The following is a 26,136-nucleotide window of genomic DNA, read 5'->3' as shown; positions in this document are numbered from 1 at the left end:
AATTTACAGTTTGATTTTTCCAGAAGGATATTTAGAAAGGATAAATATTGGCTCTCAGATTCCTTGCAATAAATTTTGTTTTCTGTGTGCCAGGCTTCTATTTCCAGCCAGACGAGCTGAGGCAGTCATCAGCGACATCAAAGAGTCCACCTCGTTTTTTTTGCAAAGATTCTGGTTACGACCAGCGGGGACTAAATGATAGCCAGTGCTCCTGACCTTTACCTCTTGTGTTTTGACACAAGCCTGATGACCCCTGATGACCTTGCTAGGGTTCTTTAAACCATCTTTTACATGGAGCTGCTCAGAAGAGTCTGGCTGACTTGTTACAGCTCACCACAAGCTGAGGATTACTGCTTGAGTGTAATATACAGAGGCAATACCTGGCTGGAGAGAATGAGGAAAAGAGAGAGAAACAAAGATAGAGAGGGAGAACAAACTTAGTATGTATATACTGTAAAATATCATGCACCTTGATGACTTCAAATGGTACTGAGAGCCGCAACAAAACCCCTCTAAGATCTTGTGACACTTGCACACACACACATGCACACACGCACTCACATGGCCCCTAGTATCAAACAGAAAACACTGACAGGTGGGGCCTCAAAATAATGCCTATCCTTCCCGTGATTCTTTCCTCCCACCGACCCGCCACTACCACCTCACCTCTCTCTACCGCTCCACCCCCTGCCCCGCTCCCCCTTTCTTGAGAAGTAGTCTTTAAGTAGAGGAATGCGGTGGTTTTTTAGCGGGGTGTGCATGTCGCCTCATGCCCACCCCAGGGTTCTCACGACGTCCCGTCTTGTTTTTAGCCCTAATTAGTGGCTGCTGGCAGTTTGGAAACAGATGTTTAAAACCCTGCAAAAGATTTTAGACTTCAAACACCGGGGCGGAAAGTAGAAAGAGATTCGCCCTTCCTTCCCTCCCCTCTTCCCCCTCTCCTGCCTCCTCCAACTTCTCTCCAACAGGGCTGATTATAATACTGTGCTGTACACTATGCAGGCACAAGAAATTAATAAGGTGGGAAGATTTATCTACACATGATGTCAATCAATGTTACATATATGTAAAGTTACATCTATGTAGTATATGTGTATAGTTCTTAACCAGCTGCTTGTTTATACTTAATAATAAAAGTTACAAAATATGTTTGAAACATTTAAATTATTTAAAAAAAAAAAAAAATTAAAACAAGTAAAAACACATTATGAATTAAGGTGTTTGCTACCCAAATAATCATGGTTCTATTTAATGTGAAAGCCGCTTTATAAAGGGCGATAAAGTTTTTTTTTTAATATAGCTGATTTATAATTGTCTTATTTTTCTTCATGTATATATTAATTCATAGTTTCATAAGCCAAACAGTCAAATTTTTTCTTTGGATTCCTCACTAATCAGATTTTATTTTCCCTCCAGCCCTCCATGTTACTGTTAATTTCCGGTGAACCAAATCACACTACTGTTCAGGAGTTAATAAGAGTGGTTTTAAAAGCGTGACTACATGTTTAAAATGGCTGCTTATGACATGGAAACACTTCAGTGGGGCAGTAAATTTCTTGGCCAAGTTTTTTTTTCCTTTTTTTTTTCTGAAGGTACTTCTCCATCGTTTAGAGAGCACACCTCAAAACAAATGCTTGGCAGGCTTTCCTTGTGTTCATGTTGCAGAGCTTATACTGTAGAGCCATGCCGAGTTTCTGTTGAATCCTGTCTTGTTCATTAGGCAGGTGGTGACAGTGCCGGCTATGCAACAGTGTGCCATGTTACTGGCAAGCATCTTCTAGTAATTACAATTACCAGGGCCTAACTTCAGGGGAGTAAAGAAATATGGAATGCCCTTTTTCTGGAAGGAAACTATATACTTGAACTCATTTTCACCCCGTTTTTAGGCAACATGCTGTTCAAAAAAGATTTTGAACATTTGAGACATTTGCCCAGACTCAGGGGGAGACACAGGCAAATCATCTCAAGTGTTATAATTTCTTATTGTCGTTTGTGTCTTATTATTTTTCGTATTTTGCTGACTTGTGGTGATCTTCACTATACCTAAGTGGGAGTAAAAGTGCAGCAAGAAGTCTGTCAGTAATCATTAAAAATTAAAATGCAGTTTTGGCATTAAGGGTGACTTTACACTTGCATTGTGTGTTAAAAGCATCCAATATAGTTGTATTCTTTAGGCCTAAAATTTTGACATAAGCAAGTAAATCAAATGCTCCAGGAAGTCACTGCACCCAGCCAAGAAAAAGCCCCGCTCATAACCCCCCTGTATAACCGCAGTGTGTCTTTTTCACACTTTGATTTTTGTACAGATAAAACAAACAAGATATAACATGTAAATTGTATATTTAGCTTTGCAGGTGCTGGGAAGTGGATTCTGTTACATTGAGACAGAACCAGGCTTGCTGTGCCCCCGTGTTTCAGTCTTTATGCTAAGCCAAGCTAACTGGCTACTGGCTCCAGCCTTATATTTAGCTGACAGATATGAGTGTAGCATTGATCTTCTTATCAGTGCTTGGCAAGAAACGAACAAGCATATTATCACAAAAACGATTCCTTCTATCTGCAACCGTTGTTTGAAAACCTTTCAGGAAACTACTTGAGACTGAGCTTTCATCAAACAATTGTAGAAGCATCACAGTGAAGACAGCACTGCTTTCAAAGGAAAGGGAAATTGCTGATTTGATTTGTAATTACTGGCGCCAGCCCCTGCTGCACTTATTAATAATATATTGCAATGTAATGTATATAACACTCAGTGCCAAAGGACAAAGGTTGTGACTGGATTAAATGAAAACCAAGAGCAATATTGTGACAACTAAGATGCCACCAACTGGAAAACTGTAAATGTTTGTATAGCTGATGTTTAAGGCTTCATCAGAGCGCTTGAACCGTGATGAATCTAGAGCAGCACCCCCTCTGGCTTGATCCAAACCAGCAATAGTGAGATTCGTAGGTCCTTTTATGCTCAATTTAACCCTTGAGCGATGATAAACTGCTTTGGAGAACCCATTCACGTTAATTCATTGACTCAGAACCCACACGAGAAGCAAAGTGTGTTTGATCAAAAATAGCAACATTAGTGCGAGGTTAGTCCTGCACTCCTTAGAGGCCATTTCATATCATCAGTGGTGTGCAGAGCATTCCTGAGTCCTGACAGTACAGAGGGAGAGCATTTGATCTGACCCACCGCATACTACACACACACATCAACACATGCACACACACACATGCATGAGCATACGTACACACACATAATCATGCTCGTTCCATCCTTATAACATACACTCACAAATACACATTAAAATACACAGAGGCAAATGTTTCATAGTAAAAGCTCAGCAGGTGGAAGTGCTTATGCTGGTAATAACATTTTATTAGAGTCTCTAAATGAGAGCTGTGGACAAAGTGTGCACTCAACAGTGAGTAAATACCACACAAACACACACACACACACACACACAAACAGGCACTCACAGATGCGTTCTAATGTAGTATAGTTCTTAATGTAAACTGTAGATATGCATTTGCCCAGTAATTGCATGTCATTGTGTTTGCATGTGTGCGTGTGTATTTGTCTGTATGCGTTTAACTGTTCTTTTGAAGCAAGGCGTTTGATTTGTTTAAAGTGATGTCTGGGCTTAATGTGCTGCTGTGGGATTTGTTTGTGTGCTTTGATATTGCCTTGGCTTTCTGCTTGGCTTTAAAGGTCCTTTAGTAGATTTTCTTTGAACTGACAAACACAAGGCAGCGTGCAGACTAGTCTGCTGCTTATCAGTGAGAAGGGTCGGTTGTGGGACACATAGACATTAGATTAGGATTTTCCCAAAAGTACTTAGCAGTGATGACACAGGGATTGACCAATGATTAAATTCAATGCGCACTACAAAACAGGGAATAAGCCATAAATTATACTGGTAAATTGCAGTTGGTTATGACTGGCAACGAAGTTGCTCAACTACTGTGCCTCCACACAGGGAACATTATTGCAGAAAGGTGTTGATTTCAAGTGTGGATTAGCATTGAGACTAAAATGAAAGCATTTTACATTAAATAACAAGCTGTTACAGACTTCTCATATTGCTTGTGTACATATACACCAGTTTGAAGTTTAGCCTGTCACAAGGATCACACACACATTTGACAACAAGGAATACAATTTAGTACATATTTTTTTCTGGTCTGGGATTTCTCATCAAAGGTCTTATAAATACAGACAGCCAGCAAATTGCTCAACTCCTCAGTAGCTACTACTCCTCTCCATCAGACATTTGTGCTGTATGTCATGCTGCATGGACTTTCCCTCTGCAAAAAAAGCTTTGCAGAAAGTAATCACTGACTGATCATAATCACTGAGTCAGTATTGAATCAGCCAAACGACAAAATAGGTGTAACATTACGCTAAGAGGAGTGTGGTAACACTTCACCTTTGGCATACTGTAGTCATGCACAGCAGGTGTTATGGCAAGGCTGTAACAGGCACTTGCATGCAGCAAATGAACAACTGCCTCATTAGGTTTGTATGTTCTAGAAAATAATCACTGTAATTATTGAGTATTACTAAATGGAATGTGTTTTAGATGAGCAAATACATAAGACTGACACATTCATTTTCATTCATGCTGACGCAAAACACAAAAAAACTAGACTAAAAATGTGTGTAAAGTGCACGGGTGCAGTTCCGGCTCAATTTTGGCTTTCGACTTTGATCATATGTCAATCTCTCTTTCTGGCCTCTTGTTTCTTGTCTTTTGATTCTGTCTGCTTCCCAGTAAAGGTGAATATCCCATAAAACAGTGTGTAAGGGCCAATGAGTGCGATGCATTTTATAATAATCACACCTTTACCTAATTAATGCACTCATTTCGAATGTCTGACTGTGGTAACCAGGCCAGACACCACCTCTGATCTTAAGTTTACTTCATCCACTCCCCTTCGTTGCACGGTAGTCTGCTCTGCTCTACTTCAACATGTTGTACTCTTCCACAACTTTACTGTATTATGTAGCTTGCAGTCCTAATCTGCCACCAACATGTCGTATTTGATCTCTGTCTGGGGTTGTTTTATAGACACCTCTGTCTCAGTCTGTAAGCCAATTAAAAGTTGCCAGATGTTTGTTTCTAACTGCGGTCCACCATTGCATTTGATGCAATTACATCTATGTGGTGAACATGTAAGCCCATTTGTAAGTCATGGAATAGAATATGTCAGGTTTCCTTTTTTCATCTAGTAAAACATCTTTTTAAATGATGATACTTTAATGCGAATAAATGATAATATTGTAAAAACCAACAGAATTTTCCCCTGTTTAATCTATTTTACTCCTCTGAAACTCTACAGAGTCTCTAGACACATTACCATAGCAGACAGTAAGTGTGTTATGCAACAGGTTTTTTGCAATCAAGTATTTTATAGTTTGTATAAAGTTGAGTTAGACCGATAATATGTGTGTATTTCCTGATTTATCATAGCTGACGATAAATTACACTGGAAAACCGATTAGAATCTAATCCGCAGGATAAGGCTGATAGCGGCAGGACATGATGGCTGAGCCTAGATAGAGTATCGGCTAGACGGACAGGTGATTTGTAATAACACCCACACGCACTGTCACACACCCACACAAACAGCCTTTGTATATCTACAAGCAGTGGAAGAACAGCAACGAGATAATCCAAAGATCATCTCCTCCTCCTGTCATCCTCTTTTCCTCTCTCCTTTCCCCTCACCTCCCCATTTACTGTATACTCCCCCCTTCAGCTCCACCACCCAGCACCTCCTCCACCAACCCTCAATGTCTTCAGGGCTAATTGTCATGATCAACAACAGGGTAACCGTAAATCATCGCATCAGTTTTCTTCCTTTTTTCCACAGTAGTCAAGTCAGATATCGTAAACACAGACAAAGAGACAGACGACACACGTTTCTATGTGTCTCCCTCTCTCCTTTGTTACACACAGTCATACCCCCAGGTAGAATATAAAGTGAACTGGAAGAAACCAGAAAATCACAACCTTTCATGTCATCATCAATTAACCAGCCTAATTCTTAGACTGGTTTATATCTGGAAAAATACAGTCAAAATGGGAAAAAAGTGACTTGAAGATAAGGATGTTAAGAGAGGAAAGACTACAACAGTTTGTTTTTTTTCTGACTCATGTTCTAATTCAAAATCTGCACCATATTGGATGCAAATCAACTCACTGTGCCAAGTCATTCCTTTGTTATTTGATTAAAAGCAGTGTCATGCATTTGAACAAGTTAATGCATGCTTCATTTATTTAGTCAGACACCTTTAAATCTAAATTAAATTCAAAATGTGATGCAGCCTTTCCATTAGTTAAATCAGGAGCTCTTTGGTACATTTCTTCTTAACTTTCCACTTGTACAAAATGTACTCAACAGGCGTTTCCCCCAGCTCTTTTGTCAGATGGATCAACACTCCACATTACATACTGACAGACCACTTCTGATATAGCAAGAGCAGACAGCTTCCCTATTTCCTATTACCTGTTAAGAGTCTGATTCTACCGGTTTGCCTTTCAACTACACGTCAAAGGAACATTTGACATTTCCCCAACACACACAAAGTACTTTTCACCTGGAGTTATGTTCTTTTGTTGAGGTTTTAGGAGCCTGCAAACATTTTTTTTCAAGCTCTGCCCATTCAGACCTTAGGGTGTGCAGCATGCCTCATGTGTTTAATGGATAGATCCACCCTTAAACGTAACTAATAGATGCAGTTCTTTTGATCTTGAACTGGCAGATATGTTACATTTTAAATAAATAAGAGTTCTGTTCCCCTTTAAATCTAGAAAGCTGTTGTAGGTCGTTCTCGTAACATGTTGGACTTTGTTGAGTAACAAGAAGTTGTAAAAGTTAGCTGAGAGTGGCTGATTCTAAATTAAATTTTTAGGAAGCGGCTATTATCCTTTTATAGTGACATATAGGCTAATAAAACCAGGAGCAAAATAGCATTTTGCTGCACTCTGACTCTGAGTTATGGAAGTCAGACATGTGGTAGAGCTGGAACAGCAAAGGTTTTGCAGGCATTGCATGTTTTTTCTACCTCAGGAAAATATTTATTCTTACGTAAACCATTCTATTCTGATACACATAAAAAATTTTGAGACACACTGCCATGGTTCGTAAACTCCTAGAATCGGCTTTTACCCCTGCAATAATGTGATTAAATGTCAATAGAAATAACACTTTTTAGCTGTTTTTTGTTGTGTTACTGTACGTTTAAACTGCTATCCTGCTGTGAATGTACCTTCAAACAGTAGCAATGTGGATGCAATTATGACTCCTAGGACAGTTTGACTCTTTAAGGTTTAAGTGGGTTGGAGAGCTTTATGATTACAGACTTTGCTGTGTGTTTAAGGCCAGCATGTTTGTGATTCTGGGGTTGCCTCTGCCCCTATGTAAAAACTGAACCAAATGCTGCAATCTGAATTCTTAAAGTGCAAGTGCTGTTTGAGCTATTATAATGTTGTTTACCAAAAAGACTTACAGCCTCTAGTATATCTTCACCACTGATCACAGCTTCCTTTAACTTTCTTTTAAACACTGGCAATAACAGTACAACCATGTTTATCCAAAATGCATGCTTCTAGGTTACTTTCTGTTATCTTAACACACATTGTGAGCAAAACATGCAGTGATGCAACAGCTTAAAATCTTTTGCATTCTTTTGTATAATTGTTATAATACATTGTATGATGTATTTTAAGCTGCAGGCTCAAGAACATTTAATTTCTTCAAATGCCCTACACTCCTAGAAAGTTCAATGAGTGACAGTAACATAAACATATCATCACATAAATATATATTTAGAAAGTCTGCATAAATGCATGTAAATCAGTAAGAAATCTAACCCTAACTCTATGAATAGCCTTTAAGTCTGAGGAAAGGAATATCTCTTTGATCATTTGTTGCAGCTCCAGTTGGATGTATCATGACCTTCCCTGCTCCACAGGTGGTCTGATATTTTTTGTTTTATTGCTTTTTTGAGACAGTGTGACTGATCACTATTAACTTTGGCTCTGTGGCAAACTAGAGTGTTTTCTTTTGCTATACTTGTTCATTCCAAACAGATGAGTCAAGTGGCTCCATTTATCACAGTTTCATTCTTTCATCCACCTCTCCACTCATTCATGCTCCAGAACAGGGAACGATGTTTTTTTTCCCCTTCTTTACTCTGTATGGTTTGCTCAATTGGGAAACCCACACAGCACAGCGTGAAATGGAGCCTTGCTGCACGCAAACCAAGCCCTTTTAAGTATTCCACAACTTGTTCTCGTTCCCCATGAGAAAGGTGGAATAAAGCACAGGGGAATCAGGGGAAGTGAAGTATCTGTTTTTTTGGCGTTGGTCCAGATCGACCTTGACTTTTGAGAAGTGGATAACTGGATTGCCACACTCAATAGATACATGACATATCCCATCTCTGTTATTTTTCTCTCTGTGCTCTTTCTGTTCCTTTTTCTGTCTCTTTAATGGATGAGATCCTAGTTAAATAATGGAAGGGGGTTTCACTATGTAATTTCTTAACAGGGAAAATGATCCACATGGTGCTCTTGGAAGATTTTCACGCTCTGAGGCAAAGCAAGAAAGCCCTCCTGCACGCACATACATCCACCGTGTACACACAAGCATGAACATACATACCATGACACTCTTTAACTTATCTCCTTTACAGTAATAGGTTATACCTGTATTTCTGCCAGTTCCGCCTTATCCTATGTGAGTGTGTGGGTGACAATCATATTTTGTGCATGTGTGGAGATTAGCATTATTGCTAGCACATGTGTGGAATGTGTTTAACTGTGCAAGTGTCCAGCATGTGCGTGTATATATGTGTGTGTGTGTGTTGATAGGGGCGGCAGCAGAAGCAGCATCTGTCAGTACTCTGGGTGGCCCGGTGTTCCTGTTGGTAATTGGATCTTAAAGTTTAGACCTCGTGATGACTGATAAACACACACACACACACACACACACACACACACACACACACACACATTACATCCCACATGACATGAGTCCTATCCATCCCAGTAATATTTCCTCAAAGCTGTGTGTGTGTGTGCCTTTTCCGGTATAAACGCTGAACTTGTCGGGACCAGTAGTCCTCATGGGGACCGTCCTCACCCAGTCCTAATGAAAAACATCATCTCTGAGGTCCTGGTTATGGTTAGGGTTAAGATGTTAATTGAGGTTAGGTTAAGGTTAGGGTTAGGCATGAATTAATCATGGTTAAAGTTAGGGCTGGATTAGGCTGTCCACAATAAATGGAAGTCAATGCAATGTCCTAACAAGGATAGCTGCACACACTTGCTGCTGCTGCTGAAAGGAGTGGGTAGCTTTTGCAGTGTTGGCCATGCTCTAACAGGACACTTTGTATTTGTGCTTGTTTATGCATGCAGATGTAGCTGTAGAAGATGAACAAGCTCATCATGCGTGAAAATGGCTTCCGTTCACTGACATGTAATAAAATAATCCACAGTTGTTGTTAGTATCCATGTTGTCAAGGAATTCACTGGCCAGCATTAAACCATTAAAGTGAAAATATGTAAATACTGCAATGCTCTGATGCCTAATGTGCCACTACATGTGGGTCATGCTTGGAGTCATTACCTGATGCCAAGAAATGAATAATGACGCTGCTATCTGTTTGGGTAATGCCTGCATCCATCTGTGTTATTTGATATCAGTATGTTTGACAACAGACTCAGAGTTGGACCACCTGGCTTCTTAAATGCGGGACCAATATTCCTTCAGGGCATTATATGTCATTCATAGCACAGTGGAACCAAGGCTTGCTCAGAAGAACAAACAAATGAAAAACACTGAAGTAAAGCCAGTATGAAATATGACATGCAGTCTGCAACAGCCTGTTCCTGTTTATATTAAACTTCAAATGCAACCAGTGATCAAGAAAGTCATTAATCCTTCTCATTTTCTTCCTCTCCCTCCCTCGCCTCTGCTCACTTCCTCCCTCCATCCCACTCTCTCTCTTTTTGTCTGTTTCCGTCTGTGTTTTTCACAGGTGGTTCTCGACCACATGAGGAGGAAATGCAAGTGCCACGGGACGTCGGGGAGCTGCCAGCTGAAGACCTGCTGGCAGGTCACCCCTGAGTTCCGGGTGGTCGGCTCAATCCTCAAAGAGCGCTTCCACATCGCCACGCTCATCAAGGCTCACAACCGGAACACCGGGCAGCTCGACCACTCTCACCACAACAACCACAACAACCACCACAACCACCATAACCATCACAACCACCACCACCATCACCACCATCAGAACAACCACCACAATCACCACCATCACACGCATCGGAGGCGGCCAAGCATCAACGAACTGGTCTACTTTGAAAAATCGCCAGATTTCTGCGAGCGGGACCTGGGGTCGGACTCAGCGGGCACGCAGGGCCGGATCTGCAACAAGACCAGCCCCGGCATGGACAACTGTGAAAGTCTGTGCTGTGGGAGAGGCCACAACATCCTGCAGCAGACACGGAGCGAACGCTGCAACTGCAAGTTTCACTGGTGCTGCTACGTGGTCTGTGAACAGTGCAGGATAACAGAGTGGGTCAGTGTCTGTAAATGAAGAAAAACACCAAAAGACTACATGATAAAAACAAAGAAAGAAAGAACAGACTCAATAAACATTATTAATTTGAAAGGGGAACATGACCGTTATACTGTTTGTGCCCCATTACTTTTTGCGGTGGACTGCTGTTTTCCTTTCCAGAACTGAAGAGCAAGGACGGAGTGTGAAGCAGTTGAGCCAGCAGAAAGATAGATGTGCATGTTGGTAAGAGTGTGCGTATGCAGCACAACTCAGAGAGCACGGATGTTCTGCGTTCCTGTCGATACAAAGTAACACAGTTACATCAGCTAAATGTCTGAAAATTCAAATATCTGAAAGCGACAAATGATTATTGTTTCAACGTTTGTTGACTGGCATACTGCTGCATGGGATTCAGATGAGCTAAGAGGAAGTAGAGAGTAAGCAGTAGATTGCAGTCAAGAGAAAAAAAAATCTTTATAGCACCAGAGATATACTGTAAAAGGGGAAAAGGCTGAGATCTGCGTTCCAATGAAACTCAAAAAGCGGGGGGAGGACATCAGATTTTTTTTTTCTTTCCAAACCAATCATACAATATATACGATAGTCCCCCCCATCACCAATACGACCATGATTTACAGCATAAACACCATGTTACACAGTGTTTTTCAGAGACAAATATAGACTGTTTCACACAGCAGGATTCACTGTGCACAGGATTTGTCACAGCACAACACACCTGGAGCACCTAAGGATTTAGTGCCTTGTTCGAGGGCAGTTCTGAAGTTTCAGTGTTTATAGCAGCTATCAGGTTACAGCTAGAACACATCCCTATCAAAGAAGCTGAAAACCAGGGGATCATCGTCTGGCTCAACTGACGCTCTATAATTGTATCAGTCAATATTACTATGTTGTGTGCATAATGTAAAACGCAGCTAACAGGGCTAAAAAAAGGCAGACAGGAGTCCCAGGATGATTTCTATTATAAGGTTGCATTAAAGGAGAAAACTTTTTACAATAAAGGATGACCACCGTGGAAAGGAGGACTTTACAACAATGATTAATAATGGATAAAACTTAAGCCAATCTAAAGTCTGGTCTGATAGTTTGATTGTTGATGCTGCTTCCTGGGATTTCTCATAACAGACCTTAACAACTGAAAACATTTCCTTCCCTTTTAACGGAGGATTTAATCACACAAATCAGCGTCAAATAGAAGAACAAGCACCTATAGGCCTATATACACTATAAGGTTCTTTTTGTGAATCAATTTGAGAATCGCTGTTTGAAAAACCATCATGACACAAGCTTGCACCGCTGTTTTGAGATCATGTATTACAACCTCCCCAATCACAGCACAGATACATCGTCCTGAATTAACATTATCCAAAACGTTCCATGTGTTGTCTATGTTGTATGTGCGATGTAAAATAAGAGGATTGTCAGAGTACAGTGCATAGGAGACCCTCATATTAATTTATCAAGTGAAGTTGGATTTCATTTTCAGCATGATCTGAACAGCAATGTAAATAAAATATAATAATGCTGCATAATAATCAATTAATTTGACTTATAGGAAACTGAGTGCACATGAACAGGCTTCAGTTCCTCGCACTATAAACACCCAAGGCTGTCATCAATCAAAGTGTTTCCTGTTTTGTGATGCAATGCACTGTGTGCGACACTGTAAGCTTCTTGTAATATATCTACACTCACTTTCCTCACACTTCTTCAACGTGTACATATGTTCAACCGATATTCTGATGTCAACTTCCGGCTATAGAAATAACAAAGCTGACATGGATTTCTGCCATATGCACATTTTGAAGATCATATTTGGTCTCAAGTAACGTGTATGAGTTGTACTGTACTGTTTTTATCAGACAGTGTAATTTATTTTTAATTTTTTTTTTCAAAAATGTTTCTGTGTTGAAAGCAGAGGGAAAAAAAAATCTGGAATTATGTTTCTGGTGTTACAGATTATTTTGATTCTGATAAGTAGTTTGCACACACAGAACTGTGTCCAGGAGAACTCTGGGAGATATCAGCAATATGCATTTTTTTCATGTCATAAATGTAATGTAATGTATGTATGTATGTATGTATTTTTTATGTTTTAATATGGTTATTATCTAAGTTATTTTATTTTTGTGGATAACTTAATATTTGTAAAACAATAAAGAAAGACCATAATATTAAAAGGGGAATCAATGTGATGAAATAATAAAATACGTGAAAGTAGTGTATTTGCTAAGAGAGCAGTTTTATGTTTATTTTGTCAAGAGTCAGGTGCTGCCTGCATGCTAATGATGATAAATTCCTTAGTTATGCTACAGTATATTTATGGTAAGATTACTTCAGAGGTCATTAGTTTTCATCAAGTTTCAATCCTGTAGGAACGTACATATTCCAAGTATATATATTTTTTATTTTGTACCAAGGTTATTTTGTACATTTATTAGCTGATCTTTTAGTCACAAAGGCATCAGAAAATTTGTCATAAAAAGTAAGATTGTCCACTGTCGGAAACATCAAATCAGGTACAGGTATGTACCTGAATGTACAGTACACGTAATAATTTTGACAATTGACAGTCCTTCTATTTATGACAACGTTTTCAATGTTTTAAGGCCATAGACATTTTTCACATTTCACATTTTAACTTGCTGTATTAGGAAAAGCACAGGTGTTACTAATAACATAAATGATGGCTTAGCATGCACAATAGCAGGATCCTGAAACCAAAATTCAGCCATTTTTAACGTTGTTATTTACACCTTTGCTTTTCCTACTGTGACGCATCAAAATTTTCTGTGAAAAATGCCTATTCCTCAAACAGTGTGTTCCCCTGTTTGTCTGTCTGTGTGTGATATTTAAATGTCATGTAAATGTTTTTTTCAGTGTAGTATTTAAAATAGAAATATTTTATTTTCTTAACCTTTATTTCCCATATGTTTATGACAATGATCTAAAAACATGAAAAGGGGAAAACCAGATTTCTTTATTTGACATTTGTTACCCTCCTGATATGGAGGATATACTGTATATTGTATATGTATATACTGTTTCTCAGAAAGCTCGGCTAATAAATGTCAAATCTGCTGTGGAGAAAGTGTGCAGAAGATTTTATTCTGTCTACAATGACTAAAAAAACTACAAAAAACGACCTCTCACTGGAACAGTTTGCATCCATACTGCGGTTACAGATATCCTAGTCATTACTTTGACTGTACATTGCCTGAATGTTTTAGTGGGGACATTAAGATATATCCAGACCAGATAAAACCGCAAATCTGTGGTCAAGTATAGACCCCCCCCCCGCCCCCCACCCCCCTTACCAGTTGCTGCTTGCGTGCAGAGAGAAATCCTGTTGAGTGTCCTGACTCACTTACATATTCTATGCCCTGAGGGAAGTGATGAAGTCACCAAGTCAAGTGTAAGAATGCAAGAGATACACTTTCAAAGTAAACAGATGTGCAGTAAAAAGGTGCTATTTCAGCATCATGCAGTGCTATTCTTATCCAAACATACTACTCACATTCAGAGAGAAAAGAGAGAGCTTCCTTTTGCCGCTCCCTCTCCCCTCTTTGGTGCATCCGTATGTTGAGTTAAGCATGCACAGTGCATCTTTCAGTGCACTGAATGCTTGATTTAAGTGAACATGCTCTTCATCTCCCTCTCTACATATAAATAGTTTATGTGCGTATGTGAACTTGTGGTGACAACCCTGTGTGCGAATTGCACGTGCGTGTTTGTTTATGCAAGAATGTGTGTTTCTTTTTGCATGTGCATTTAAGTGACAGGGTATGAGTATGCAAGCTTGTTTTATGTGTGGCAGCAACCTGATGCCAAGGTTGAGAAACCTGCTGAGATCCTTACTGGGCTCTTCCACCAACAGAATCCAGTAGCAGCCAAATCAAAGTTCAGCTGATCCTCTCTATTGTAAATAAGCAGCACTTGTACATAAAAATGCCTACTTTTTTTCAGCTTTAATGATTTCATCTTGCATGGAAAGAAACAAATGCCAAATGATCATATAACTATTCAAAGCCTGAACAGATATGATAATCCTTGATAAATACTTGTTTAATATCAGATTACTTGAAAGAAGAAGAAGAAAAAAACATTAATCTTCATGAGAATAGTTCTTGCCTGTGAATGTCAGAAACACCAGGCCTGGGCTTGTGTGTTGAGTTTATTTGAACAGTGGCTGTTATTTTTTTAGAGAGCAGGTCCCAAAGTGACTGCAGATTTGAGCTGAAACAACATTATGCTGGTGAATGAGATTTATTGTGTTATGATCCCTTGGCATGAACTAGCAGGTCTGCATCACTTGTTAAACATTCTTTAATGTTTTCAAGGACAAGGTCAGGTTGTTGTGCAATGACGCCTAAATGAACAGTCACTATGCAAGAAAATAACAAGTGATGACATGTGGCTCTTCACTATGCAGAGCAAAATGACTTGTAAAACCACTGCATTTCAGACAACAACTTACAAATTTCCCTATTTGCCTTAGTAGGGAAAATACACAACTTTTTCTGGGAATTAAAGATTTTCCCAGGACACTGACAAGTTTGGTCCTTTGGCGCTGCATACCAAACTGTCAACAAGTACATTTATTAATTGTAACCTTAATTTCCTAATTGATATTGTTCTTCTCTGAGATGACTAGTAAAGAATGTTTTAATAACTCAATTATCCTCACAGTAAACAAACTAATTAAAAGCATCTTTTGCATATTCCTACAAGCAACAAGACCACAGCATCCAAACTCTAATCAGTGCATTTTTAACTGCTGGGCATGTGTAAAATATGTGTGCAAGAGACAGGAAGAGAGACAGCGAGTGAGAGACAGCAAGAAAAAGCATGCCTTTCTCTTCCTGGCATGTACTGTATGTTTGTGTGTGAGTATTTGTGCATGCAAGTGTTTATATACCCTTGTAGGCATGTGTGCATTTGTTTAAGTGTGCCTTTTTGTGAATAATCTTTTGTAGTTAATGTTGTTGTCTGTCCTTTTTAAAGTTTTAAACTCAAGACAATGTGAATTAAAAACCATAGCTGTATCATTGGTTATCCAAGCGGGTAAAAAAAATGTTTAAAAAAACAAACAAACAAACAAACAAAAAAAAACACCAACAAAAGCAAGCAATAAGACAGAAATAAATGTATGAAGATGTAAAAAAAGACATGTAGGAAGCCAAAGATAAGAAGACAGACAGGCAGTTAGCTTTTACAAGCTTGATGGGGAATAAATGTTTTCCCTCAAGGGTGGATTGAAAAGAACAAATGTGATGGACCAGTCCCTACAAGTAAACTCAGGCAAAAGAACAGTGAAAAGTGCATTATAACAGTAATCCGCATGTGCTGTGTGTGCATGCCACATGCAGCAAGTCAAACAAAACAACAGCAACAGTATTAACAATCAGCAGCACAAGCCAAGACATTATACAGTAGATGATATCAGTGTGTGACTGATCATCCTAAGTCAGCTGACATGATGATGTTATGAATGACCTCACTGTTCTGACTGCACTAATGAAATGTTACACTGGTTATTAAAGCTCTGTCAATGCGCTGCGCCGGATGAGAATTTGATACGTTTTCATCAACTCTCAGACAAAATATCAGACACATTTTACAGCGATAGCATCATGCAAATGGATTCATGATTTGGTTGTCTGTGGGTTATGTAATTTGAAAATATAGTTGTCAGTTGGTGAATCACCAAAGGTGCTTAGAAAAACAAGAAATCAAGTTTGTAGTTAGGGGATTTGTAGTTAAGTAATACTGACTGGCGCTTCTGCTGTTGCATGGCTTTCTCTTAATAGATTACTCATGACTCTAAATTCAGGGACAGCTGAAAATGCATTTTACAGTAAGGTTTGGAAGAATTGCAGTCCCTGATTGTCATTTTAGACATACTACATCAGCATAGATGCCCCGCTTGAAGCTAGATCAGAGGAGCCCACACAGGTGGATAGTTTAATCCAATTAGCTGTAGCAGACCAACCTTTGAGGTTAAATCATTTCAAAGATATCTATTATCGAGTAATTTGTTCACAGGTTTCAAATAAAACTAAAGCATATCCTCCAGAGGACTGATGATTTTATTATCTTTTCTGATTGCAAATATTTCAGTTTAAACTTTGCTTTTAAACTCTTATTCAAGACATTTCTGTCTAAAGATAGGCCTTGAATTTTGATAATTAATTCATAATTTTTATACCCTGTAGAATTGCTTCATTACAAATTAAAATTAAATATGACAGGAGCAGGGAACATGCAAAGCACATGCACATTATCTCATAGGGCTTCTCTTGTATACTATATAGTCCTTTCAGCTTCTTTACAAATACTTGATCTGCGCTAACACTGCAGTTTGATCTGTGTTACTAATTCATGCCCTCTTCCACCAGGGAAGGATCGAAGAGGAAACAGGGATAATTTTTTGTGTGGCTTCTCTCATTAATTATTGAGAACAGAGGCCAACGAGTACATGCTTTTAACACCATTCGGAACATGTTCCACTCGACCTAAGCTGACACTTGCTCCACTGGATTTGAGTTCCACTTTCTTGAAGCCTGACAGGGAATGAGATGGTGTAGAGAAATGCTTTCCTAAAATATTGATCAGCAAGGGTCAAACATTGCCTCACAGGAAGGGCTATATATGGAAGAGGGTAAAACCCTGCTGGTCCAGCCAGCTCTCCCCAAGAGGAACTGTTAGTTCTACTGATTCAGCCAGAACTGATTCAAATGTTGCACTTTGAGCTCAACGAAGTAGAAGACTGCAAATTCTCTCAATCTCATTGTCTCACCAGTACCTTAAACAACACGCCCCAACCAACACAGCCCTTTGCATTGTTATAACGCAGGGCTGTTTTCAGTCAAAATGCAGCCTAAATCCTCCCATCCTCCTTTACAAGTGTATGAACAAATGTAATCATGATTACATCAGATATAAATAAATGCATAGCATGGCCTGATACACATCCAGTGGTCCTCCAGTGATAAGACAGCAATCACATTAAATCAATTCCTTACTTGCAGGCATCTATGGCAAGACCACTTCAATAGAGTATATATCTTGTGATCTTGTCATGTGGTCTAATTTCTTTCTCTTTCTCTTTCTTTTTTAAAAAAAACATTATTGACAAATGGATCAACTGTAGCCTGTGGCCTCAACTGAAGTCAACAACACATCTGAGGATAGATGATATCTTGATTATTGCCACCAAACAAAGGAATGCACAGTACTTAATGTGCCATTATGTTTGGTCTTTTATCTCTGTGCATTCTTTCCTCATCTGTCATGAATTCTCCTGAACTGCTGTAAATCTTGCTTTCGCTACATGTGGTGGTCAGAATGATTCGTCCTGACCACGTCATACTGCCACCACAAAAATCCTCATCAACATTCATCCATCTACTGTTTTTCATGTATCTACTTTCTGTTTTTCAAGATTATATAAGATAATATAGAATTGGACATAACTGTATTGATCTCATACTATTCAGGCTTTGCCCATTATCAATATAAATGTGGCAGACAATTTTGACTAATCAAGCTCAGGCTCTGAATGGAATGATTAGAAGAAAATATTTCATGAATCTGGCAATTAAGCTAAACACTCTTGTACTGTTTAAATCCAATGTTTACCTTTGTATTTTGTTGTTGGTCCGCAGTATCTGATCTTTCAGTCAAGTAGCTTAAAAACTCATTTCTTTTTAAGCTTTAACATTCACTCTACAGATGAATGTTAATGTTGCTGAGACAGTCCCATCTAAAATGTCATTCATTTTATTTTGCCTTAAGTGTCTCATGCATGTTATACATGTACATCTTCATTCTTTTATAACTCTGTAGTTTTCCCTCACGCTCTGTCTGCTTTTAGTTGCATGAACTTCGGCCTTTCCTTTTACGATCTAGGCTGGTGTCCTGCTTTGATCAGTTATCTGCCCCAAACAAGTTAAATTGCTGTATCATCAACTAAGCCTTAAAAACTTCTGAGACAGTATAATTAGTAATTTTGGGATTAATAACGCAACGAGGGACAAGCAGTAGTACCCTTTAATCTTAGCCTTTTCAGAGGCTTGTTTTATGTCCCTTCTGCTTTCTACCTCCTACCTTCTTCTTTGCTTCTACTGACCCATGAGAGACGGGAAGCCACGGTCCTCAACCAGACCAGACTCTAAGCCTCAGAGAAAGGGTGTGTATGGTTCTAGAGACAGATCTGAAAACTAGTGGTTAGCCAAATGGTTTCATCTCTGGGTAATTTCTCACTTGTAGTCTTCTAATGCTTTAGATATTCTCTTGCGCCCTGTAGTGCATCAAAGGATCATAATGAACTCAACGGAGGAGTTAGAGTGGAACTCGGTGGAAATGTGTCTGCAGAGTTGGTGGTCCAGGCTGATTGGCTGAACCGGCAAATTACATAGTTTGTACTGGTTTAGCTTCAGTTAGTGAGCCGCCTGTGATCATGGATGTGTTACCTTCATTACTCCATCATAGACTATATGCAAATAGACAATACATACAAATGTGTGTATGTGTTTTGCTTACATTTTGTTCATTGTGCATTGAAATCCTTACATTTACTGATTCTCATCTCCATTAGGATGCAGGTACTGTTCCTTACTACAATAGACATTATCATACCAACAGACCATTTTAGGAAAGTGCCATATAGACATTAGGATGCAGTTTTACAGGAGATTCAACACAGCAAAGGAATTCCAGTTACCCGCGGCAATGAAGGTCAAAATCTTTATCATCAAATTCATGGCCTTCGCCTCAATCATGGTCATTACCAAAACTGTTCTCAGCTGCACGCAAAGCCTTGATGAGGACTTAAAAGAAACTACTGAGTTTTCCTCTTTGTCTTCATAGTTGAAAATCAGAGACTGTATTCACAAAAATGCTTAAAGAGTAAGTCTGCTAGAACTCTTCCTTCCAGCATATTTTTAAAAATGCAACAACGGAGTGGGAGGGCAACAACTGTATGAGGCGGCAAATTAGTGTGGAGTTCCTCTTTAAGAATTAATGGGCACATCAGTCTTAACTTTAAGACATTACAGGCCCTATTGTCGTGGAGGTGCAACGACCAGCGCAAGCAGTGCTCTGACAGTTTGGTATTTTCCTGACCTTGAAACTTGCTTTGTGTGTGTGTGGTATTTTGGTGACCATAGTGCATAGGAGGGAATAGAGGCACAGACAGGTGGGAGGTTCATTCAAATGAAGCAGCACAAAGATAGTTGTATTTTGGTTGCCCAAAATGTTGCCCTGAAAACAGACGTCTCAAAACCATGTCTATTTTTGGCACAATGTCAATCCGCTGCTCCTTTGGTGACAATGCATTAATGCTTTAAATATAAATCAATTATCTCAATTAAACAGTCTTCCTCCAAAATCAGCGCAGAAAATAACATTTGATGTGGTTAAAGCAGAAAAGTCAGTAAATCAGTCTGCATTGATCTATAAATAAATGTGGGTGATTCCTACAGTATCTGTTGTACACAGCTGCTTTATACTGTATTAAAAGCTTCTTCAGTTCATTAAATCCCTGTAGGATCTGAAAGCAGTAGGACTGACATGTTGTTAAATCTGCAGCTTCTGAGAAGTACTGCACTAGAGCACAGTGCCGTTATGCACAGTTGTTCACTGTGTCTACCTTCATTAAATTGACTGAAAAAGGAACCAGGTGGCTACAGAATAACGTAAGCTATGACTATATCTATGGATCTATGAGACTGAACAATGATCGTCACCATGGCCTTTATCATGAATGATGCCATCATCTACCCATCCTCGAGACCATATATGTAACTGACCTCAGGAGGTCTGGCCAGCTGCTCATAAGAGCATCCAGTTGAACACACCTCCTCCATTTGCCTTGAATGCCTCAGCCCATTCTGATCGACAAGAGATGGTGATGGTAGTTGCTCAGTCACATAGATCCATAGTTATAGTTATAACTCACAATCTATTTTGACCTCACTCAGACCGTCACACACTTTACCTTGGATGACTAGTACCATCAGCGTCGCAAGGAACAGAAGACTCCATTCCCTCACATCCTCGCCCAGCAGCTGAGAGCAGAATGGTGGAACCCAATGGTGCAGGGGATGCCACATTGACCCTATATAACCTAGAAAATGAACAGGGAGCACTCCATGTTGCTGCTGCACAGATTACCTTTTAAAGGAAGTGGCTACATTTATGGTGGACTGAGCTATCAGATTATCCGGGACTGGGAAGTTCATCCTAGAATAGGCCTCAGAGATAGTGTTAACAATCTAATGGGATAAATACTGTTTAGACACAGGGAGCCTCATTTTTTTTTATCACTGAAACAGACAAATAAGTGTTTGTGCATCTCAGAGGTTGAGTGCATGCAGTATAAGCTCTTAGTGACCTCACTGGACACAAAGTAAGCAGGCTTACTTCCCCCTGTGAGAGAGCCAGATGAAATGCACTGATCTCAACCACTTGGTTTGTCGTCTGAGGGTTTACCACTTTAGGCAAAAACAAGGGAGTCGACCAGAGAGACACACCTGTGTTATCAGCCTTTCATCTCATTCCTCTCTTACAGACAAAGCATGTATCTCACCCACTCTCTTGGCAGAACATATAGTCAAAAAAGCTGTTTTGTGAAACAGAAACTTAAGGTTGCTCTATGGGTTCATAAGGAGCTTGAATCAGGGATCATAGCACCAAAGGGAGATCCCATGATGGAGTTCTGAGAGCCCTGCCCAGTCACAGGCTGCATGCTCCTTTAATGAACTGAGACACTAAGGGATGTCTCCCTACTGTAACACCCGCAACTGCCTCACGGAAGAGAGATGTAGTGGCAGTGTACACCTTAATAGTGCCAGTCGCCCTTTCTGAGTCCAAGAGTGACTGAAGAAAGAGGACAACCAGCTGGATGGGGCAAGTGGCCGGATCTTCCTGCCTATTGTGACACTACACAGAGAACACCCTTTTCTGGTCCTGGTTCGCATGAGTGGAGGGAACCCTGGCATTGCCTATGGTCTTCAGGACAGCCTCATCTGACTCTTGAGAAAGGAACTGAGAAGGGGCCAAGCCCAGAGCTGCAGGATGGCTTGTTTGGGGTGCCATATCTGACTTCTTTCTGGGAGAGAAGGTTCACCCTGACTGGCAGGGCCCAAGGTTGACCATGAACCAAGCGAAGGAGTGTTGAAAACCAATGCCGCCTTGGCCACGATGGTGCTATTAACAACACCTTGTCCTGCAATGGGTTGTCTCTGCTGATGCAAATAGGTCAGTCTGAGCCATGCTGAACTGAGTCCATTAGAGGGCTACTGCTTTTGAATGAAGCTTCCACTCTCCCAGGGGAGGACAGGTTCTGGACAGTAGGTCTGCTTCCCCAACTGCCCTGAGTGAAGCCAGATGCTTAAAGGCCCAAAACAGGATTTTCTGTGCCACCTGGAGGCAACGCAGGGACCTGGTGCCTACCTGGTGATTTATGTGATACACTGTGGAAAACTGTCTGCTCTTATCAAGACATACATGCCCCGAATGGAGAGGAGGAGAGCCTTCAGAGCAATGTGAACTGCCCTCAATTCTAAGATGGTGATGTGTCCGCCACCCCAAGGGGTTTTCCACACACCACACACCATCCTGCCTTCCCAGACTGCTCCCCAACGTGTCAGAGAGGCATCTGTGGTTACTACTGTCCTTCTGCCTGCAAACATGGAATCGGTCCAGGAGGCTACAATTTTCATCACCCTCTGAGGGATGCCAACATTGTGAGGGAATTCAGGCAAAGTCCCATAAAAACCACCTGCTGCCTTGGCTTGAGGTTACTTTTCTTTACATTCACTTTGAAACCCAAGGACTGTATATGTGAGATCACTTTCCTTGTGTCCTCTGTATTGCAGCTAGGATTTGCAGCCTAGTGTCATCCTGCTGACCCTGGTCTCCCAGAGCATCAGCTGGTCTATAGGCTGGGGAGCATGGTTTTTTACCAGGGCCCTGCTCCTGCCTATAATCAGGGGTATGCTCATGTGTGCCCTGGCAAAAATGACACAACTGCAAGGCCATTTTTTTTGTATTTTTTTTTATAATTGTTTATGTGAACTGAAAATAAACAGCAGAGCCCAACAGCTACAGATAGCTGAAAAAGGTGAACTAATAATCAGGCTGCTCACAGCTGGCCACAATCACTTACAATAAAATTAAAGGTGAAATAAATGTAATTCACCTGAAAACACCTACTGAATGCATGTAATGGTATAGGGAGGAGCAATCAGAAGCCCACCCACTGTGAACAGGGGCTACAGGCAACACAATCAGCACTTAACAAAAATAATAATAACCAACTTAAATTCCAATGTATTTAATATACAGTGAGAAAAAAATTAAACAATCGCACCTGCTGTGCAGAGGTAAAAAGGGAAATTGGCAGGGCAAAACAATCAGCGCTTAACAAAAATAATAATAACCAACTTAATCCCTATGTAGTTCATATACAGGGAGAAGAAAGAAAACAATCCCACCTGCTGTGCACAGAGGTAAAAGGGAAAGTGGCAAGTTTATCAAAAGTCACCCCCTCCACTCATTGTGCATGAATGCACAATCTTTAACTTATTCCTGAGGGAAAAACTGTATCAAACAAACAGAAAAAGACAAACAGCACTTACCTAAAGCTGCAAGCTACAATAATTGCTTAGCTCCAGGTGCAACAAATTAGGCTACCTGAAACAAAAAGAAGAGGTTTACACTAGTGTAACCTTCTGCTGAATGCAAGTGAAAACAGTGAAAGGCTCACCAACAAATTGTTATCAACAATAATGGAACATAGAAAGTGAAAAACCCTGTACAATCCTCAAGGACACAAGGCACCTGCACCACAGTGATGGACTGTTGGTAGTGGAGTCCCAAGGTCTCAGATGAGGTGAGTAAAGCAAAGTTCTCCTGGATGCTCTTATGGGCAGCAAGCCATGCCTCTTAAGGTCAGTCACATGACTTTGTTGATATATGGTCTCAAAGGAAAGTAGATGATAGCATTGTTCAAGGTAAAGACTGTGGTGATGAATAAGTCTGAGTGAGGTCGAAATAGATCCACACACACCCCTACACACATCAGACTCCTCAGTTATAACTCAATATTCTGCTTTTTTATGAAGGAGACATTGGATTACTGGGGCTCATCACAATCTCTTTTCCAACCTTCTTTTTAGCAAAAGTTGCGTCTCATTTTATTCTTGAAACACATTGCGGTGCAAATGCTATTGTGTAACATTAATTGCTAAATTATGTGGCAATTTACGAGGTTAGACACATTAGCATTATTGTTGAAATAGCATCGGTCAAATATAATCATATAAACGGCTTCACCAAATCAATTTCTTTATTTTTTATTTCTATCATTATTATAGTAAGTAACTGATGAAAAAACCTACTCCACCTGTTGTTGGCTGTAGATTTGTGGTGATGTGTGTTCATGTTGTGATGCTCTGAACTGTCCAGACATTTCCTGAGGAAAAGATTTCCATTTATTGACCTATCATTATAATGCTTAGGCTAACTGTGATTGGCACAACTGTTTCAGAGCTATGACAGCAGTTATGTGATCAGCTGAGAGAGTATTATGGGTCTGGGAGGCACACACCCTCTCGATGTTTAAGAGTAGGCTAAAAACTTTCCTTTTTGATAAAGCTTATAGTTAGGGATGGCCCAGGCTTGCCTTGGACCAGCCCTGGTTATGCTGCTATAGGCCTAGACTGCCAGGGGACTTCCCATGATGCACTGAGCTCCGCTCTCCTCCTTTACCTCTCCATCTGTATGCATTCATGCTCCATCAATGCATGTTCCTAACTTGGCATCTTTTCTGGAGTTTTTTGCTTTGTTGTCTAGCAAGTGACCTTTGGACTGCCTGCTGTCCCCTTGGTCCAGCTTGACACTCACCACTGCTGCTATTATTATTAGTCATATTTACCCACTGCTACCACTATTATTAGTCATATTTCTATTATTATTATTGTTGTTATTGTTAATATTGTTGCTGCTGTGCTTTGCTGTGACTCTCTCTCCCCTCTCCCCTTCCCTACTTCTTTCTCTCTCAACCCACCCAGTCAAGGCAGATGGCCGCCTACTCGGTTCTGCTAAAGGTTTCTTCCCATTAAAGAGGAGTTTTTCCTTGCTGCTGTCACCAAGTGCTTGCCCATGGGGGAATGTAGGGTCTCTGTAAATTGTATGAGTATGAGTATGGAGTATGGTAGAGTATGGTGTAAAGTGCCCTGAGATAAATCCTGTTATGATATGGCGCTATATAAATAAAATTGACTTGACTTGACTTAATAATCTCCACACCCACTGATCTATATTCACCTTCATCCAGCCCTTTTGCACGTTATGCTGCTGCACATACATAAACCAAAATAGCAGGTGCAAATGGAGATGCCCACACTGTCTGTATGCCAAGACTTACCATGCTGCGCTTGTCATTGCACTTACGTGGTTAAAATTGTGTCCTCCAGTATTGGTATGCACCAATTCTCCAAGCTTTTTAGCACTGAAGTTAGAGGTAGCCCAGAGGTTTCCTATGCCACTAATAACTTAATTAAAATCAGTCAGCTACAGCCAGTAATGCACCTCGTATCAATGTTTTGGAAAAATAAAATGGCAAGGCAAGGCAAGGCAAGTCAAGTTTATTTGTATAGCACATTTCAACAACAAGGCAATTCAAAGTGCTTTACATAGAGCATGAAAGGCATCAAAACAGAATATACAAGCAACAAAATTAAAAAGACATATAAAAACAATTAAAAAGTGTTAAATTTGGAAATAAAAAGAAGCTCAAAGGGAATAAGATAGATAAAACAAGAGAATAAAAGTTACAATGCAGTGTAAAATATTAACCCTCAAATTTGGTTTAATAAAAGGCAGCGGCAAACCAGAAACCAGAAAAATCTTCAGATGTGATTTAAAAGAACTGAGAGTTGCAGCAGACCTGCAGTTTTCTGGGAGTTTGTTCAAGATATGTGGAGCATAAAAACTGAACACTGCTTCTCCAGTTTTAGTTTTAACTCTGGGGACAGAGAGCAGACCTGTCCCAGACGACCTGAGAGGTCTAGATGGTTCATAATGTAGCAGCAGATCAGAAATGTATTTTGGCCCTAAACCATTCAGTGCTTTATAAACCAACAGCAGTATCTTAAAATCAAAATGATAACGATACAGAAGCTCAACTGTGAGGGTTCACTCACTACCCCAACATATTGAAACTGTTGCGTTGTGTGATTCACTGTGACAGACCTGTAGATATACATAGATATATATAACTTCTCACAGTCTTTATTGACAAGCATCATCAACCAATGTTAATCTGTGAACTTGTATTTCCCCAGATGTACCTTTAAAAAGCAGTGTACTGCAACATTAACTCTGACTCCACCATAGAAACAATCCAGTAACACTGGAGATGAAGGTTTTCACAGCTCTTCACTACTTTCCCACTGGAAAATGTTAGTTATCTGACTCTGATAACTTGAAATATTTGTATGACAGTAGAATTGTTCATCAAACCATAAATGTAATGTATATTT

The 26,136-nt window shown here is 39.9% G+C and overlaps 1 protein-coding gene across 1 annotated transcript in view; it reads left to right on the top strand.

Moving 5' to 3' along the window:
* wnt10a (wingless-type MMTV integration site family, member 10a) overlaps nucleotides 1-12,630 on the top strand; it is a 28,276-nt gene extending 15,646 nt beyond the window's left edge. Inside the window, exon 5 of the mRNA XM_042425423.1 lies at nucleotides 10,043-12,630. Coding sequence (XP_042281357.1) covers nucleotides 10,043-10,603 — 561 coding nt within the window. The 3' untranslated portion in view covers nucleotides 10,604-12,630. The remainder of the gene's footprint in view (nucleotides 1-10,042) is intronic.
* The last annotated feature ends 13,506 nt before the right edge of the window (nucleotides 12,631-26,136 follow it).

This window comes from Thunnus maccoyii, chromosome 11 (assembly GCF_910596095.1).
Source record: "Thunnus maccoyii chromosome 11, fThuMac1.1, whole genome shotgun sequence".
Taxonomy (NCBI): domain Eukaryota; kingdom Metazoa; phylum Chordata; class Actinopteri; order Scombriformes; family Scombridae; genus Thunnus; species Thunnus maccoyii.
Note: the sequence above shows the minus strand (reverse complement) of the source record. Positions and strands in the feature narration are given on the sequence as shown.